This window comes from Saimiri boliviensis, chromosome 5 (genome assembly GCF_048565385.1).
Source record: "Saimiri boliviensis isolate mSaiBol1 chromosome 5, mSaiBol1.pri, whole genome shotgun sequence".
NCBI lineage: Eukaryota > Metazoa > Chordata > Mammalia > Primates > Cebidae > Saimiri > Saimiri boliviensis.
Genome location: NC_133453.1, coordinates 24999788 through 25018394, shown reverse-complemented (window position 1 = coordinate 25018394; position 18607 = coordinate 24999788). Strand labels below are relative to the sequence as shown.

Sequence of the window (18607 nt, the reverse complement as noted above, 5' to 3'; positions counted from 1 at the left end):
AATGAGGATTTACATCTTCATATAGGTAGATTTATTTATGTTCCCCTTTGTGGTTTATTCTCTCATTTATGTGTTTACAAAGGCCTTCACCCAAGTTAAGGTAAATATTCAGTATATTTCCTTGCTGGGGGTAAGTTAAGAAATGTGAGAAGATACCGTGAGAGACTCCCAGTACGTTTACAACTTTTTCCAGTTAAATGAAGTCTTCCCACGTTTCCCAATCACTCAAATTAAACATATAGAATGGATTCATTTTAAATCTGAATATAAAACTAATTGCACAGCATGTTTCTCACTGTCTTCTTATTGCCTACCTCGGGCACAGTCTCTTTGGCTTCAGTGGTCCCTTTAGTTTTTAACCAGTGGCTAAAAACTAGCTCTTACGAAGAGCTGCTCTTTTCTGTACCCCTAGTGGTCGTAATTTCGCACTCACCTGCCCCCGCTCCGCTCTGCAGCTCCACACTCCCCAAGCCCCGCCGAGAGCCCCTGGCTCCCGACCCTGGGTTACCCCAGGTCACCCCAGCCACGTCTCTGCACCAGCGGCCCGCTCACGTACCCAGCTCCAAGAGCTTTCACGATTGCCTTTCCGATGCCCGTGGCCCCGCCGGTGACGATGGCCACTTGGCCCTGCAGCAAACCAGGAGCCAGGAAGCTCTTGCCCTTAACCCAGCCCGCCATCCCTGCAGCCGACAGCCAGAGCACGCGAGCGCTGGCCCCTCGAGTTCGCAGACCAATTAGAGGCGGGAGGGCGGGGCGGGGCCCGATCCCACGTGACCGCCGGGACCCCGCCCCCCTCTCCGACCCGGCCCCGCCCGCGCGCCGCTGCAGACCTGCATCCTTCCGGACCAGGACCGCTCCCCGCCGGCTGTCCGCATCCTCCGCCAGCGCTGGTCCTGGGCAGGTGTGGGTGAGACTCCTCATTCGTTTCTTTACGTTTCGATGCCATTGGGAAAAGGGTGGAAGGGAAATGAAAAAAAAAAAAAAGAAAGAAGCCGGGTGTGCTGTGTTTCGAAAATTCAATCCTCAGTGCTGTAGCTCTCACGGTTAATTAAAATTAAATCTCCTGTGCAGCTGGGAAAAGAAAGGCTGCGGCTCTGCGCCCCCACTGCGCCCGTCTGCCGGGGTCTGACGTCGGCGATGCTGGGGCTCCAGGTGCTGTGTGCCGCTGTCTGGGAAGGGGAGAAGAGGCAGGCTTAGCTGAGGGGGAGAAATGCGGCTTCCAGATCCTTTCATCCTTCGGGAGGAAGCCCAGGACAGAGTGAAGGGGAAAAGGAGATACGATTGCAGTTATCCACAGAACCAAGAAAATAAATGATTTAAAAATTAAACTCGGGCCCACCTCTGTCTCACTTCCCACTCCCCACCCAAGAATCAAGGGGAAAGACCATCTTTACCAGGTTTGAGACCTGATCCGTTTCAGCCGGGCTGCATAGCAAGTGCAGAAGAGGATCTTTCATTGAAGGGTGCACGCTTCCTGCAAGATGCATCTATAGGTGTGTGTTTGAGATCCTGTCCTGTAGTTCGTTCCTTGTGCAGGAGGGCAAGCCCGCACAGGATGGGGAAATTTTCCTATCTGTGTTATGGTGCCCAGTAACAGTGATTTATTATTCAGATCTGCTCCTTATCTTTCATCTTGTTTCCTGCTATCAACTCGCCAGAGTGAGATTACACCTGGACTGGCCTACTGAGACTTCACCTTAAGAACTTGGCCGAATGTGTCAGTTGCCGTGGTCTTAACAATCCAGGCAGGATGCTATTTCTAAGGCTTGTTGTCCGAGTGTTGCATTTTCCTCTGCCAGGTATTAAAATAATGTAAAGGCAAGTAAATGCCATCATCCTTTTGTTGGGGCTACCACCTAGGATTCACAAAGCCAATTGGAAATGGGTCTGGTTGACAGAGGAATCAGACATCACTTCCTCCACAAGGTCCCACCCACCAGCAAGGCTGCAGTTCTTGTTGGACAGCTACACTTCCCTGTTCCTCCATCCTCTTGCCCTTCTGTGATCTCCTTTTCCCTCTATCTTTGTTGCGGACAGATTGAAATCCACACTCATTAAAGAAAGGAATAAATTTCTTCTGGTTACCTTTAGCTGGATAGTTTATCCAGGAATCACTTACCTCTACTACTTAAGTCAATTCTGTAGTTAGGACCAAATTTTTAAGATTACAACACCATCACCTCCTTTGAAACAAAGCAAATTCAAACAGGAAAGCTCAAAGTATTGTTGCAGAAAAATGTAACTCCTTTTGGTTTGATCCCAATGACAAAGTATTTTTTAAGGAAAAGAAATATTGATTCAGTTCTGAGGGGTATCTTGTTCAAGAAATGTCCAGGCTTTCTTTCTTGTGGCTGAGGACACTTTAAATTCTTTTAAATGATAACTTTATTGAAGATATAACTTAACATGATTTATGCCCTGGTCTGGACCTATAGATTCACAGAGATATGCCAGGGTGGCTCAGTGGGAATCTGGGTGTGCCGCAGCTTCCATGTGGCTGCTGAGTAGACCGAGAGTGGGATTCTGATGTCTTCCAGTGAAACAGGCACTGGGGGCTGCAAGCCAGTTATACCCACTGAGGATAATAAGGTGCCACCCCTCAGCTGCAAGGAAGTTGCAGAATGAAGGGTATTTTTCATGCAGGAAACCGATTTTTCAGGACCCAGGCAGAACCTGCGATTAAGACAACTTTGGGGTCTCTTTAAGCTATCTTTTGATTAAAATTAGGAGGCATTATCTCTTTGCCTCTGCTTCCGACCTCAGTCAGGGTTTCAAAGTCAGCTAACCCCCAAAGGCCTGGAGACACAGCAATAGTTCTGCTCTTTGTTTTCAGATTTTAATTCTGCCTCTGGTTGAGGCATCTCTTCCCAGGGCAACCACGCCTGGCTGCATTGACCACTCCTTCCCTGTGCTCTGCGTCACTGCCCTCTTTGTCCTGGGAAAAAAGGCATTCCGGTGGCCAAGGTCCTCCCTCACCCCCAAACTGCTCCCCCCAGCTCTGTCATACCCCATTAGCAATGACTGCCTTCATCTTCCCACCCCTCCCCCACCCCATCTGCCTGGTAACTTTATTTTCTCCCCTCTGCAAAGCAGCTGCTAGCTCAGACTGACAGGGGCCTGTGGGATTCTTAGCATTTCGACTCCCAGAATCTCAGTGCTGAAGGAATGTCAGTGAGGCATCTGGCCCTGCCCCCACCTTGAAGCAAAACTACCTAGCAATTGTAGCATAACAAAGCATATCAAGGAGCTGATTAATATCTTTTTATTAAACTTCTCCTTAGTCTCAGTCTTTGACAAAAATAAGCCAGTCCTGAGTTGCTGCCATTAGATTTATTGAACATCTCCTTGTTGGCCTATGTCTATGATACCACTTCATAAAGCTTAGAGTCTAGTAGAAGAGATATGTAATAAATAAGTAAAAGAAAAATAAATACTTCGGCCGGGCGCGGTGGCTCAAGCCTGTAATCCCAGCACTTTGGGAGGCCGAGGCGGGCGGATCACGAGGTCAAGAGATCAAGACCATCCTGGTCAATATGGTGAAACCCCGTCTCTACAAAAAATACAAAACATTAGCTGGGCATGGTGGCACGTGCCTGTAATCCCAGCTTCTCAGGAGGCTGAGGCAGGAGAATTACCTGAACCCAGGAGGCGGAGGTTGCGATGAGCTGAGATTGCGCCATTGCACTCCAGCCTGGGTAACAAGAGCGAAACTCTGTCTCAAAAAAAAAAAAAAGAAAAAAAGAAAAATAAATACTTCATTACAAATGCTAGTAAGTCTTATACAGGAAACAAGCTGTTATGATAAAGAATAACGAAGGCAGAGCAGGGAGTCAAGTTTTTAGTTCGGGTGTGTCAAGAATGGCTCAGAGGAGGAGACATTTGAACAAGGACTCTAGAATAAACAAAGACAGGCATAGGAAGGGGCAGCAGTGGAGAAGCAGAGCAGCAAGGTGGACAGTACTTGAGAAGATCCCAAGCATTTGGAAGCAGTTGGTGCTCTTGAGGAATAAATACACAGCCATTGTGATTGGAGCACAGTATATCTGCTATGGTGGTATAGATGGGATGGCCGGATGGGGAGGTCCTTAGGCCACATGGCCTTCCACATGTACAACAGTAGGAAGTTACAGGAGGATTTTAAGCAGCAGACAGCCTGATTTTCTTTATGTTTTCAAAAGATGTTTCTGGCCAGTTGCAGTTGCTCACGCCTGGAATCCCAGCACTTTGGGAGGCTGAGGAAGGCAGATCACGGGAGGTCAGGAGTTCAAGACCAGCCTGGCCAACATGGTGAAATCCCATCTCTACTAAAAATACAAAAATTAGCTGGGCATGGACGTGCCTGTAATCCCGTCTGCTCGGGAGACTGAGACAGGAAGCTCATTTGAACCCAGGAGGCGGGGGTTGCAGCGAGCCAGGATCACGCCACTGCACTCCAGCCTGGGTGACAGAGTCACACTCTGTCTCAAAAAAAAATTTTTAATAAGATTTTTCTTACTGCTGAGTGGGGAATGGATTGAAAGGCAGCAAGAGTGGAAGCTGGAAGGTAGGATATTTTTTTTTATAACCACAGTTAAGAGACAATGGCCTCTTAGACCAGAGTGGAAGCAGTGGAGATAGGAAAGTTGGGTGGATGAATTTAAGAATTATCTGTCCAAATAGGCCCACTAGTTTAAAAAAAAAAAAAAAAGAATTATCTGGAGAATTTTCTTCAAGAGTGGCTTAAAACCAGTTGTTCTAAGCATGAATTCCAGAGAATGAGCATGTTCTTTAAAACCTATTTTCCCTACTACAATGATCAACAGTCCAGAGTTAATGGTTGATTGAAGTTAATACTCTGCAATATCACATTTGTTAATAATTTCTTTTTGTTTTGAGACAGATTCTTGCTCTGCTACCCAGGCTGGAGTGCAGTGGTGAGATTTTGGCTCACTGTAAACTCTGCCTCCCAAAGTCAAGCGATTCTACTGCCTCAGCCTCCCCAGTAGCTGGAATTATAGGTGTGTGCCACTATGCCCAGTTAATTTTTGTATTTTTAGTAGAGGGGGTTTCACCATGTTGGCCAAGCTGTTCTCAAACTCCTGACCTCAGGTGATCCGCCTGCCTTGGCCTCCCAAAGTGCTGGGATTACAGGTGTGAACCGCCTTGACCAGCCTGTTAATAATCTTTAGACTGGGAGTGGAAGTGGAAGATGGGCACAGCTTAACTTCCAGAGAAAAAACCAAAGTCCTCCCTCTTCTCTCAAGTCTGTGATTAAAGCCTTGGAGATTGGGTAAAATTTTCTTTTACCCTCTCTCATGAAATCTAAAAGGAAGGAGAGATGTTTAGAACCTACTTCTCAGATCAAATATTAATGGCGTGATCTCGGCTTACAGCAACCTCTGTCTCCTGGGTTCAGGCAATTCTCCTGCCTCAACCTCCTGAATAGCTGGGATTACAGGCACGCGCCACCATGCCCAGCTAATGTTTTGTATTTTTAGTAGAGACAGGGTTTCACCATGTTGACCAGGATGGTCTCGATCTCTTTACCCCGTGATCCACCCGCCTCGGCCTCCCAAAGTGCTGGGATTACAGGCTTGAGCCACCGCACCTGGCTAGCCTTTCTTTCTTAACACTTATTTGTATCATATTTCTCTCCTATCAAGTCAACAAGTACATACTGACTTTGTACTACGTTTCCAGCCCTGGGATTTTCCCATTGGTGGTGAAAAAGAGTAAGATAGTTCCTATCTCCAGAAGTTTGTTATCTACCTGGAAAGATGAATGAAAACTCATGATGCCATCTATAATCAATACAGTGATATGAAATGCCACATAATTAAGTATTAAGAGTATGGTTCAGATGACAAATGCTATTAAATTACAAATAGAAGAAGGCAAAAGAAAGGGAATAGAAACTAGTATTTATGAAGTATCACTCACATATTAGGCATTTTACACTGGGCCATTAATTGAATTATCAACATAACTCCTGTAACAATAGGTTTGCGGTGGGAGGAGAGGACATGGGGTATGGGGTAGTCACAGAAGGGGATGTGAGTGAGTGAGTCTGTCTTGAGCCAGACTTGAAAGAGATGGAGAAGCGTGACAAAGATGAGGAAACCGACATAAGAAGATGCGTTGAGCAGTCATGTGGGAAAGGGAAGCGGGAAAATTGCCACTGAATCCTAGCATGGGGCACAAATATCGAGAGGCTCAAATATCAGACAGGTCATCAGATATATTTTAGTCAGTAATGGCAAGAAGAAATAAAAATATTGTTTTGTTTTGTTTATTAATCACCATTAATATGGTAAAAATGGTAGAGGAATGTCTTCCATTTCAGACTGTCTTCCAGTTTATAGGAAGTAATACGAAGGCTGTATTCTGGCATATGGTGGTAGTAGAAACTCAAATTAACAAATTAACAAAAAGATTTCATAGGCATGACTAGCAGGACTTAGAAACGGATTATTATTAGGTATATGGGAATACATCCTTGATATAGGAAATTAGTTCATCAAAGAACATTAAAGAAATTTAAGTTATAGATCTTTGGGTAAATGTTGGCAGGTAGTATGGCACAGTGAAAATAACATGGGTTTTCAAATTAGCAAACCTGGGTGTGAGTTTCAGCCCCACTGAAACTTAATAGCTATGTAAACTATTAAGTATTCTTGTATGCTTGTATGTAAGCTTGTATGTGTTCTCCTCTCAATGGGAATAATAAAAGTACCTACTTCATTGGTTTGCTGTGAATATTGAACAATATGATTATTGTAAAGTACTTAGAGCAGCACTTGGCACACAATTAACATCCAATAAGTTTCAGTTGTTACTATTACTAAGTCCAAATGTCCTCTTACACAAAATAATACTCGCTTCATAAAATTGTTGTACCTAGGCTGGACACAGTGGCTCACACCTATAATCCAAGCACTTTGGGAGGCTGAGGCAGACGGATCACTTGAGGTCAGAAGTTCGAGACTAGCCTGGCCAACATGGTGAAACCTTGTCTCTACTAAAAATACAAAAATTAGTCGGGCAGGTGGGGCGCATACCTGTAGTCCCAGCTACTCAGGAGGCTGAGGCATGAAAATCATTTGAACCTGGGAGGCAGAGGTTGCAGTGAGCTGAGATTGTGCAACTGCACTCCAGCCTGGGTGACCAAGAGAGACTCTGTCGCAAAAAAAAAAAAAAAAAAAAAAAATTGTACCTAGAACAACTGTGCAATATCCGGCACATACTATTGCCTAATAAATATTTACTGAAGCTGGGCACAGTGGTACATGACTGTAGACCCAGCTATTCGGGAGGCTGAGGTGGGAGGACTGCTTGAGCCTAGGAGTTCAAGTTAAGCCTGGGCAACATAGAAAGATCCCGTCTCTAAAAATAAATGAATAGATAAATATTTTTGAATGTGTAATTAAGTGAGATAATATATATAATTTTAATATATAATTTTATTATATATATTATCTATGTAATCAATTAACACAAAACCTACCAAATTACACAATCAGTAAACTCCATAAATGTTGTGAAGTTTCCTTCTTCATCCCTTTTTCCTTTCCTTTCCCCTAATCCTGTCCTCTTGGTAACACTGAGAGGTTGTCTGCTGTAAATAAAGATGAGTTTGGTTTGAACATGCTTTGCTAAAATGATGAGAATTCAATTGGAAAATATCCACCAGACTACTGGAGATACAATCTTGAGATCTAGATTTGGATGTTCTTGGCACAGAAAGTGGTCCTACAGCTGAGGGCAGGAAGGCTGTATATTTCACAAGAGGAACAGAATGTGCTGTTGAGAACGGAGGGCAATGAAATAAGAACTGGGCCTAGAAAACACTGGCAATTATGGGCTGGAGAAGGCAGATAAGGGAGCAAAAGAGACAGAAGGAAGGTTTGAGCAGTAAAAGAGAATGAGAGTAGAATAAGGAGGTGAGGGAAGGTTCAAGAAAGATTTGGAAATTAGTGGAATCAACAGCTCTGATGTGACAAGGAGAATAAGAATGGTGAACTGGTCACTGTGATCACATCAGGCACTTTCAAGACTGTTTTTCACCAAAATGAGTGGATCTGTCATCAAATGAAGGAGAAATAGGGTTTTAGACAGCAAACAACAAAACTCAAAAACCAAAAACCATCAGCTGTTCACTGCAGCTACCAACCTTGACTTCTATTTTTTAATTTGGCTTAATTATCTTTATTTTATTTTATTTTAATTAATTAATTAATTGTTAGTTTTTTGAGATGGAGTCTTGCTCTGTCACCAGGCTAAAGTATAATGGCATAATCTCGGCTCACTGCAACCTCCACCTCCCTGGTTCAAGCGATTCTCCTGCCTCAGCCTCCCGAGTACGTGGGATTACAGGCATGCACTACCACGTCCAGCTAATTTTTGTATTTTTAGTAGAGACAGGGTTTCACCATGTTGGCCAGGATTGTCTCGATCTCTCGACCTCATGATCCTCCTGCCTCAGTCTCCCAAAGTGCTGGAATTACAGGCATGCGCCGCTGTGCCTGGCCCTTTATTTTATTTTTGAGAGAGCAATTTCAGCTCACTGCAACCTCTGCCTCTCAGGTTCAAGCTGTTCTCCTGCCCCAGCCTCCCAAGTAGCTGGGATTATAGGAACCCACAGCCACAGCCAGCTAATTTTTTTTTTTTTTTTTTTTTTTTTTTTGTATTTTTAGTAGAGATGGGGTTTCACCATGTTGGCCAGGCTGGTCTCGAACGCCTGACCTCAGGTGATCCACCTGCCCTGGCCTCTCAAAGTGCTGGGATTACAGCCTTGAGCCACCATTTCCAGCCTACGTATGGTTCTTAACTCTCATCTGCTGGTAAGGCTTCCACAGCCAACTTCTTATACTCTAAACGCTCCAACTAGAGGCTGATTTATATATGGAAACTGGTAACACAAGCAGACTATGTTAACTAATGTATGTAAAATAAACAGTAATTGTTGACTTTCATATGAATAAGGAAAATGCAAATTATGACACCAATGAGATATAGTATTCCTTCACATGGGTTTTGCCTAATACTGTATGTTTGTATAAATGACAAAAATATTATTGTAGCAAAAGTTTATTCACTATCTATTCTTTTTTCTTTTTTTTTTTTGAGACAGAGTTTCGCTCTTGTTACCCAGGCTGGAGTGCAATGGCGCCATCTCGGCTCACCGCAACCTCCGCCTCCTGGGTTCAGGCAATTCTCCTGCCTCAGCCTCCTGAGTAGCTAGGATTACAGGCACGCGCCACCATGCCCAGCTAATGTTTTGTATTTTTAGTAGAGACGGGGTTTCACCATGTTAACCAGGATGGTCTCGATCTCTCGACCTCGTGATCCACCCGCCTCGGCCTCCCAAAGTGCTGGGATTACAGGCTTGAGCCACCGCGCCCGGCCCACTATCTATTCTTATAAGAGATTTCTATTGCACTCCCAAAATAAAGTGTTGCGAGAAGTAAAAGGAGAGGCAGGCTTCTGCCAAGTTGAGGATCCTTTCCCACATTCCTGTCCATGTCACCTCATTTGCTTTGCTTTCCTATCTTTCAGGTGCAATGCATCCTTGGGACATCTTTGCATAGCCTCGTCTGGGAAGAAGCTCTGTGATGTGTGAACTGTGTGGCTGCTCAAACAAGTCCAACTCTTTATAAGGCATAGGTAGATGTCAGGGCTGGGATGGAAGAGCCAGTAGCAGAAGGCCAGGGCCAGCTCCCAAGCCCCCACCAGGGTCCTCTCAGGAAGGCTGTGGCTGCTGCCCTGGCCCTTGATGGGGAATCCACAATGGGGCGCAGGAAAAAGAAGAGGAAAGAGTCTCGCCCAGAATCAATCATCGTCTACCGCTCAGACAATGAGAAAACAGATGACGAACCCGGGGAATCAGAAGGTGGAGATCGGCCTAAAGAGGAGGAGGGAGACGATTTCCTAGACTATCCAGTGGATGATGGTGAGTCTCTCTAGGGCCACTTGTTTAAAGCCATGGGAAGGAAACCAAAAGAGGATCTTCCAGAACAGACAGGCATATGCTTACTGACCTATTTCTTCTTGGTAATACATTTCTTCTTGCAATATCATCGCCATTTACTTATTTATTTAATTGAGACAGAGTCTTGCTCTGTCACCCAGGCTGGAGTGCAGTGGCGTGATCGCAGCTCACTGCAACTTCCATCTCCTGGGTTCAAGTGATTCTCCTGCCTCAGCCTCTCGAGTAGCTGGGACTACAGGCACGCCACCATACCCAGCTAATTTTTGTATTTGGCCAGGCTGGTCTTGAACTCTTGACCTCAAGTCATCAGCCTCCCAAAGTGCTGAGATTATAGGCCTGAGACACTGTTCCTGGTGCAATATTACAGTCTTCGTTTAACAAATGATCAGTATTTACTGAGCACCTATTATGTTCTTTTCTAGATGATACAGAAATCTCCACCCTTTCAGAATTCCTAATGTAATGGAAGAGGCTGATTTATACACAAAAATTGGTAACACAAGCAGACTATGCTAACAACTTAATGTATGCAAAATAAACAATAATTGTTGACTTTCATATGAATAAAAAGATGGAACTTACGACGACAATGAGATATAGTATTCCTTCACATGCAGGCTTGCCAAAACTTGGGTAAAATATGATTACACCAATATGAGCAAATGGATATACTTCATACACCTTAATGGAGGTGGAAGCTGCTTCAACTACCTTGTGGAAGAAATTTGTCAACATTTATTAAATATTTAGTAAAATTCACAATTTAAAACATGCGTACTCCATGACCCAGAAATTTTCAGTATCTACCCCATGAAACTTATGCCCATGTTATCCTGGTATAAGGAGGCATGTATAAGAATACCTGTTGCGCCAGGCGCGGTGGCTCAAGCCTGTAATCCCAGCACTTTGGGAGGCCGAGACGGGTGGATCACAAGGTCAAGAGATCGAGACCATCCTGGTCAACATGGTGAAACCCCGTCTCTACTAAAAATACAAAAAATTAGCTGGGCATGGTGGCTCGTGCCTGTAATCCCAGCTACGCAGGAGGCTGAGGCAGGAGAATTGCCTGAACCCAGGAGGCGGAGGTTGCGGTGAGCCGAGATCGCGCCATTGCACTCCAGCCTGGGTAACAAGAGCGAAACTCCGTCTCAAAAAAAAAAAAAAAAAAAAAAAAAAGAATACCTGTTGCAAAACAAGTATTGTGTGTATTAGGAATTATTTTGTGTTTGTATTACGAAATATGTTTGTATTAAGAAACTATAATGTGTTTGTATTAAGAATTATTTTGTGGCCGGGCGCGGTGGCTCAAGCCTGTAATCCCAGCACTTTGGGAGGCTGTGGCGGGTGGATCACGAGGTCAAGAGATTAAGACCATCCTGATCAACATGGTGAAACCCCGTCTCTACTAAAAATACAAAAAAACTAGCTGGGCATGGTGGCATGTGCCTGTAATCCCAGCTACTCAGGAGGCTGAGGCAGGAGAATTGCCTGAACCCAGGAGGCAGAGGTTGCGGTGAGCCGAGATCACGCCATTGCACTCCAGCCTGGGTAACAAGGGCGAAACTCCGTCTCAAAAAGAAAGAATTATTTTGTCTTTGTATTAAGAAATATGTCTGTATTAAGAAACTGTGATGTGTTTGTATTAAGAATTATTTTGCAGGCTGGGCATGGTGGCTCACACCCATAATCCCAGCACTTTGGGAGGCCCAGGCAGGCAGATCACTTGGGGTCAGGAGTTTGACACCAACAACAGGAGTTTGAGACTGGCCAACATGGTGAAATGCCATCTCTACTAAAAATACAAAAATCAGCCGGCTGTGATGGGGTGTGCCTGAGGTCCCAGCTACTTGAAAGGTCAAGGCAGGAGAATCACTTCAACCTGGGACATGGAGGTTGCAGCAAGCTGAAATCCCGTCACTGCACTCCAGCCTGGGTGACAGAGCAAGACTCCATCTCAAAAAAATAATAATTATTGTGATTATGGTGCAGCTGTAGAGAGATGAGGCAATCTATTTGTGTAGATGGATAGATGTGTAAGACATTCGCTCACAGTGAACAAGATAAGCAGTTTCCCTGCTCTCCTGCAGTTGACCTGCAGGGAAAGACAGACAGTGAACAAGTCAACAAATAAGAGATACTTTCAGGTAGTGGTACGAGTTCCAGAGATGACAAAACCACGCTGATGGGAAGATGAGTACTGGTGGAGGCTGGAAGGTGGTGGGGGAGAGATTGCATGTTGTCAAAGGGTTCTCTGAGGAGGTGACGTTTGAACTGAGCCAAATGACATGAGGGAGCCACCCTGAAAAGTTCTAGGGCAGAGCTTTTAGAGCAGGTGATACATTTCTTCTTGCAATATTATTGTCTTTTATTTATCTAGAGACAGAGTCTTTCTCTGTCACCCAGAGCAAGGGCAAAGCCCCTGAGGCGAGAGCAGCTTTGGCTGGTTTATAGAAAGGCGTTATTTCAGTGCAGCAAGTGTAGAGAATAAGAGGGAGGATGGTGAGAAGAGGACAGGAACGTAGGCAGGGGCTGGATTGTGGTGGCCCTTGCAGGTCTCGGTGAAGAGTTTGGGATTTGTTCCAAGTGAAAGAGGAAGTCAGCGGAGGACTTTTACGCAGAGAGACATCATCTCATTTATATTTGTAAAAGATCACTCTGGCTTCTCTGTGAAGAGTGGATTACAAGGGTGAAGACCGGATGCTGATGGGAAATGATTGTGTCCCTGCAGCCACAGTAGCACTAATGGAGAAGTTCAGGTGATAGCAGGAGATAGCTGGAGAAGGGAAGCTGCATTCAGGATGCAATCTGAACTTGCTGATTGATCAGAGGCGGGAAGTGGGGGAAAGAGAGGAATCAATGATGACTTCTGGGTGATTGACAGGAGCGATGGGGAGGATAGTTGGTGGTGGTGTTTACTGAGATGAAGACTGAAAAGATGGGGTTTGGGGACTGCACATTCCTTTTTTCTGGGTAAGCAGAGTCCCTGCCACTATCCAGGGCTCTGCTCTTTAAGTGGCTTCATCTTACCTCTCAGCGTCGGGCAAGGAGGCCACAGGGCCCAAGGGCTATACCTGCCTAAAGCCTGTACTTTCCCATCCCCACCCACACTTCTAGGGTGGCCAGAAGATGGCTATTTGGTTCTATGTGGGTGTGTTGTGTGTATGTGTGTGTGTATGTGTGGTATGTGCTATGCAGTGTTGGTGTGGTGTATATGTGAGTGTGTGGGCTGTTTTTGTGTGTTGTACGATATGTGCATGTAATGTGTGGTGTGTGTGTGGGTGAGTGTGGGTGGTACGGTATGGGGGAGTATATGGTGTATGTATGTGTGTGTGGTATGTGTGTGATGTGTGTATGGGTGTGGTATGTGTGGTGTGGTATGTATGGGTATGTGGTGTGTGTGTAGGATGTGTACATATGTGGTGTGTGCATATGGCATGTGGGTGGGTATGTGTAGTGTGTATATGTGACGTGTGGGGGGAAGCATTTGTGTGCATGTGTGGTGTATGTATGTGTGGTATATGTGATATGTATATGTGTGTGTGGAGTGTGTGTGGTATGTGTGGTGCATGTATGTGTGGTATGTATGGGTGTGTGTTTTGTATATGATACATGTATGTATGTGTTGTATGTGGTATGTGTGCGTGGGGGATGTGTGTGTGGTGTGTACGTGTTATGCATGGTGTTTGGTGTATGTGGTGTGTGTATGGAGTGTGTGTGTGGTATGTGTATGTGATGTGTATGGTGTGTGGTGTGTGTAGGGGATAGTGTAGTGTGTGTTTGTGGCAAGCATGTGGGAGATGGCTTGTGTGTGTGTGTGTGTAGTATGTGAGAGGGCATATGTTTGTGGCATATATGTCATGCATGTTTGTATTATGTGTGCAGCCTCTGGATGTGAGGGCTGGATCAGGCATGTGCCTGGCTCCCTCTTGGGAAGCACAGAACCAGGCGTGAGAAGGGAAGGTGGTGGCCGTCCATCAGCCCAGCACATACACGTGCAATCTTGACACAGTAGCTGACACACATGAGCAGTATCTTCACAGCACTTGTTTCCTAGAAATAGGATCATCATTTACATCATGGCTGTAGCAAAGTTCTTCACACTCCTCAATGCCACAGAGATTGTGCCAAGATTGAGGCCCCAAAAAGTGTAGAGATACATGAAAAACAAGCTTAACCAGCCTCACAATTTTATCAGGACCCAGGAACAAGGAGTGAGAGTTCATGTGGGAGCAATAACGCCAGTAATCGCCCTCTCTAGGGAGACCTACTCAGTCCACCATTGAATCACCGACTCAGGACTGCACCAATGCTCTAAAAAATGCTACTCTTGTCCTCATCCCCAGCCTCGGGGGTGCGACACAGAGATGCAATGCCCACTCTTCCGATCTTGACTCTCACCTTCTTTGTACCCTGCAGATATGTGGAACCTGCCTCTGGACAGCCGCTATGTCACCTTAACTGGGACCATCACACGAGGGAAGAAAAAGGGTCAGATGGTAGACATCCATGTCACACTGACAGAGAAGGAGCTGCAGGAACTGACCAAGCCTAAAGAGTCATCAAGGGAAGTGACGCCTGAAGGAAGAATGGCCTGCCAGATGGGAGCCGACCGTGGTCCCCATGTGGTCCTCTGGACGCTGGTCTGCCTGCCTGTGGTCTTCATCCTCTCTTTCGTTGTCTCTTTCTACTACGGCACCATCACCTGGTACAACATATTCCTCGTGTATAATGAGGAGAGGACCTTCTGGCACAAGATCTCGTATTGCCCCTGCCTCATTCTCTTCTATCCAGTGCTCATCATGGCCATGGCTTCTTCCCTGGGCCTCTATGCCGCTGTGGTCCAGCTCTCGTGGTCCTGGGGAGCATGGTGGCAAGCTGCCCGGGACATGGAGAAAGGCTTCTGTGGCTGGCTCTGCAGCAAGCTGGGTCTGGAGGACTGTTCTCCCTACAGCATTGTGGAGCTACTTGAATCCGACAATATCTCAAGCACTCTCTCCAACAAGGATCCCATCCAAGAAGTGGAAACCTCCGCGGTCTAAACTCCCAACTTACTTCCTGCTCTGGCTCCAGTATCCTATATATAATCTTACAATTCCAGCAGATTCTTTCTTTAAATTACCCCCTACTCTCCCCAGTTCTTCTGGGAAACTGTAGTCCATACCGATCAGTTTTACCATCTTGAGGGTTCCAGAAGGGCAGGGAATGGAAAAGCAATTGCACCAAAGCGGTTCATCCAATGGATAAACTCTTCTTGATTCCCTGCCCTAAAATCACCATGTATCTAGGACAAGGAACTCTGCTCTATGTCATTTTTGGGAGCCTAAAGATGTTACTGGTGCCCGGAACTGAGGGGAGTATGTGACTAAATGTGTCAGGGAGAATAAGGAACTTCAGGGGTAACCACATCCACTGAGATCATAGGGATGGAGTGAGACATTTAGGAAGCTGGGCTATCACAGTGTAGCAGAAGGTAAAGATCTATGTGTATCATTTAGATTTAGCTGCATAAAATTAAAACCCTAAAATATCAGTGGTTTAAACAAGATAGAAGTGTATTTCTGGCCAGGCGCGGTGACTCACGCCTATAATCCCAGCACCTTGGGAGGCCAAGGCAGGACCTCTTGATCAAAAGGTGCTGGCCAATATGGTGAAACCCTATTTCCACTAAAGGTACAAAAATTAGCTGAGCATGGTGGCACATGCCTATAGTCCCAGCTACTTGGGAGTCTGAGGCAGGAGAATTGCTTAAACCAGGGAGGCGGAGCTTATAGTGAGCTGAGATTGTGCCGCTATTGTCCAGCTTGGTGACAGAGCAAGACTCTGTATCAAAAAAAGAAAAAATTAAAATTAAAAATAAAGAAGTGTATTTGTTTCTTGTATAGAAGAAGCCCAGAAGCAGACCATCCGAGGATCCTATGAAGTAATTCAGGTCCCAGGCTTCTTTTATTTCTGTACCATTAGTAGGATGTGACCCTTCTCACCTTTATCTGCAACATCCCAGGCCTGATTACATCTTCAGCCATCACATCCATGTTTCTGATAAAATAGAGGAAGGGGCAGAGAAAGCACACACCCTTCCTGTTCAAGAAGACTTCCCAGAAGTCCCACTCAATCCTTCTTATGTCTCATTGGCAAGACCTCAATCACCTGATCTCACAAGCAAGAGGCTGGAAATGTAGTTGTTTGGTTGGGTAGCTATGTTCTCAGCTAAATATTGGGTCGGCACTAATTGGAGAGAAAAAGGAAGAATAGTTATTTGTTGTTTGTTTTGTTTTTTTGAGATGGAGTCTCACTCTCTTGCTGAGGCTGGAGTGCAGTGGCACTACCTCGGCTCACTGCAAGCTTTGCTTCCTGGGTTTAGGCGATTCTCTAGCCTCAGCCTGCCGAGTAGCTAGGATTACAGGCATGGGCCACCGTGCCTGGCTAACTTTCATATTTTTTTAGTAGAGATGGGGTTTCACCATGTTGCCCCGGCTGGTCTTGAACTTCTGACCTCAAGTAATCCACCTGCCTCGGCCTCCTAAAGTGCTGGGATTACAGGCAAGAATGGTTATTTTGATAGGCAAGTCAGAATCTTTGCCTCACAATGATCATTTAAATACATTCAGAACTCCAAACTGCTAATATATTTTTATTTATTTATTTATTTATTCATTCATTCATTTGTTCATTCATTTGGGCCTGAATCTTACACAGAGAATTTATATATAGATATTAGCTACATATACTTCATATATGCTATACATAGTTTTTAGCACCTCACGTATTTGACAGTTAAACTTCCTTAATGTCATGTGATTTTTTTTTTTTTTTTTTTTTTTTTTTGGAAAGGAATAGTGGACAGGAGAATACAATGTGTAATAGTTGCATAACTCTTTGCCCTGGTGGTGGAGGTGGAACAGGGGTGGTGATATTTAACCTAGACTAAAGACCAGGAATGGAGGGATTCCATCTGCCAAAGTTTCTTCCAACAGGGATCAGTATCCCTAAGGACGAAGAAGCCAGATTTTACCTTCTGTTGTTTGGCAAAACCTCACTCAGACCTTTACTCCCTCAGACCTTTCTGAGTTTAACAACAGACATGATCTTTGCTGTGCTGAGAAACTTGTGTCTTCCTGGCCTGTAGGGAAGGCCAGGATTAATCCAGATTAATCCAGACTCTGAACTCAAAAAACAATCATTTCTAAGGGTGTCCTAATTTTAAAAGATCAACTCCTAAAAGGTCAGCAGAATTTGGAGACTTGGGTCCTTATAAGAATAGCTGGTGCTCTTTTCTTGTTCATGTCTAAGAACAAAGCTGTTGAAAAAACTGTTGCAATGAATCAAACCAGAGGAGCTGGCCATGCTCCCCCACAGAGAGCCTGGGACATTTGCCTAATGTATGGTGCTGAGCTCCACCTTCAGAGGAACTCTTTTTTTTTTTTTTAAATAACTATTATTAGCTTGCAAGAAAAAAGGTGCCCAACAGTTTTAAAGTTAACCTTGGTGCTCTATGGTGCATTTGCAGAGATATTAACAATTAAAATGAAGACAAGGAAAATAAAAATAAAGTCTGACTAACATTTGCTCATTTTGTCTTTAAGGATCTTCAAAATTGCTTTGAATGCTATGGCTTGCAGAAAAAGTGTGAGCATGGTGGCTGGCCTATATATATGTAATGATCTTAATATGAATCCTTATGTCTGCATTCTTTCCATGCTCCATTAATTTGGGGGGATTCTATTTATATAGACTGTTTTCACAAACCACATTAGAAACTTGCAACCACATTTATCCCATTTTTCTAGGGTTGGGAAACCAATAGGAAAAGCCCAAAAGTCATGATTATGACACAGGTCGAGTGGCTACGGTACAAGGGAAGAGTGTGGGACGATGATGAGCTCATACCCGAGAGACACCTAGATAGTTGCCATGGCCTTCATTCTAGTTGGGCTCATCATCTAGTGGAAGAAATAGGCTTGTAAATTAAAATCATTTCAAAGAGGTTCTACAGAGGTATTTAAAAGCCTAGACTAGAGGAAGGAAAAACAGAACCAGAGCATTCTCATCTTTGCTCTCAGCAAACACCTAGAGAGCATGAGAGGAGAAACTGGAGAGTTCAATACCATATTTGAACAATTCTTTTGGCTCACAGTTACCTAATCGTCATGGTGATTATCAAGAAGGAGGACTATATTTTCCAGTTGCTTAGCAGACATAATGTGTTGAGCTGGATAAACCATTATCTGGCCCACAGGGTGACGCTGATGTTTCCAAGCCATCTTGTCTATTGACATTAGGTAGCACCCTTGATTTCACTTCATATCCAAGGAGAGTAAAACCCATGATTTCCTATAAAACAAGATTCTAAACTTTAAAAGACCTCATTTCAGATGATGTGAAAGTTTCATTCTGCTGTTTTGGAATGGCCACCCAGAGCTTAACTGGTGCAGTGTTGAAAAAGATTAGCGGACAACATCAAAGATTTCTCTTCTAATCAGCTGGGCATGGTGGCACGCGCCTGTAATCCCAGCTACTCAGGAGGCTGAGGCAGGAGAATTGCCTGAACCCAGGAGGCGGAGGTTGCGGTGAGTCGAGATCGCGCCATTGCACTCCAGCCTGGGTAACAAGAGCGAAACTCCGTCTCAAAAAAAAAAAAAA

The 18607-nt window shown here is 44.7% G+C and overlaps 2 protein-coding genes across 3 annotated transcripts in view; one reads left to right on the top strand and one right to left on the bottom strand.

The window, feature by feature from the left end:
- The window catches only part of PECR (peroxisomal trans-2-enoyl-CoA reductase), a 19693-nt gene extending 18772 nt beyond the window's left edge, over positions 1-921 (bottom strand). Inside the window, exons 1-2 of the mRNA XM_074400165.1 lie at positions 557-921; positions 434-512 (exon numbers count right to left, since the gene is read on the bottom strand). Of these exons, the coding sequence (XP_074256266.1) occupies positions 434-512; positions 557-921 (444 nt within the window). The remainder of the gene's footprint in view (positions 1-433; positions 513-556) is intronic.
- TMEM169 (transmembrane protein 169) lies at positions 820-18607 on the top strand. Of its 2 annotated transcripts, none has more exons than XM_010336353.3 (3): positions 820-901; positions 9535-9928; positions 14384-18607. In XM_010336353.3, the coding sequence occupies exons 2-3, from the start codon at positions 9661-9663 to the stop codon at positions 15004-15006; spliced, it is 891 nt and encodes a 296-aa protein (XP_010334655.1). In that variant the 5' UTR covers positions 820-901; positions 9535-9660; the 3' UTR covers positions 15007-18607. The 2 variants fall into 2 exon arrangements, with proteins under 2 accessions (XP_010334655.1, XP_003925613.1); XM_003925564.3 differs by having other exon boundaries at positions 820-907.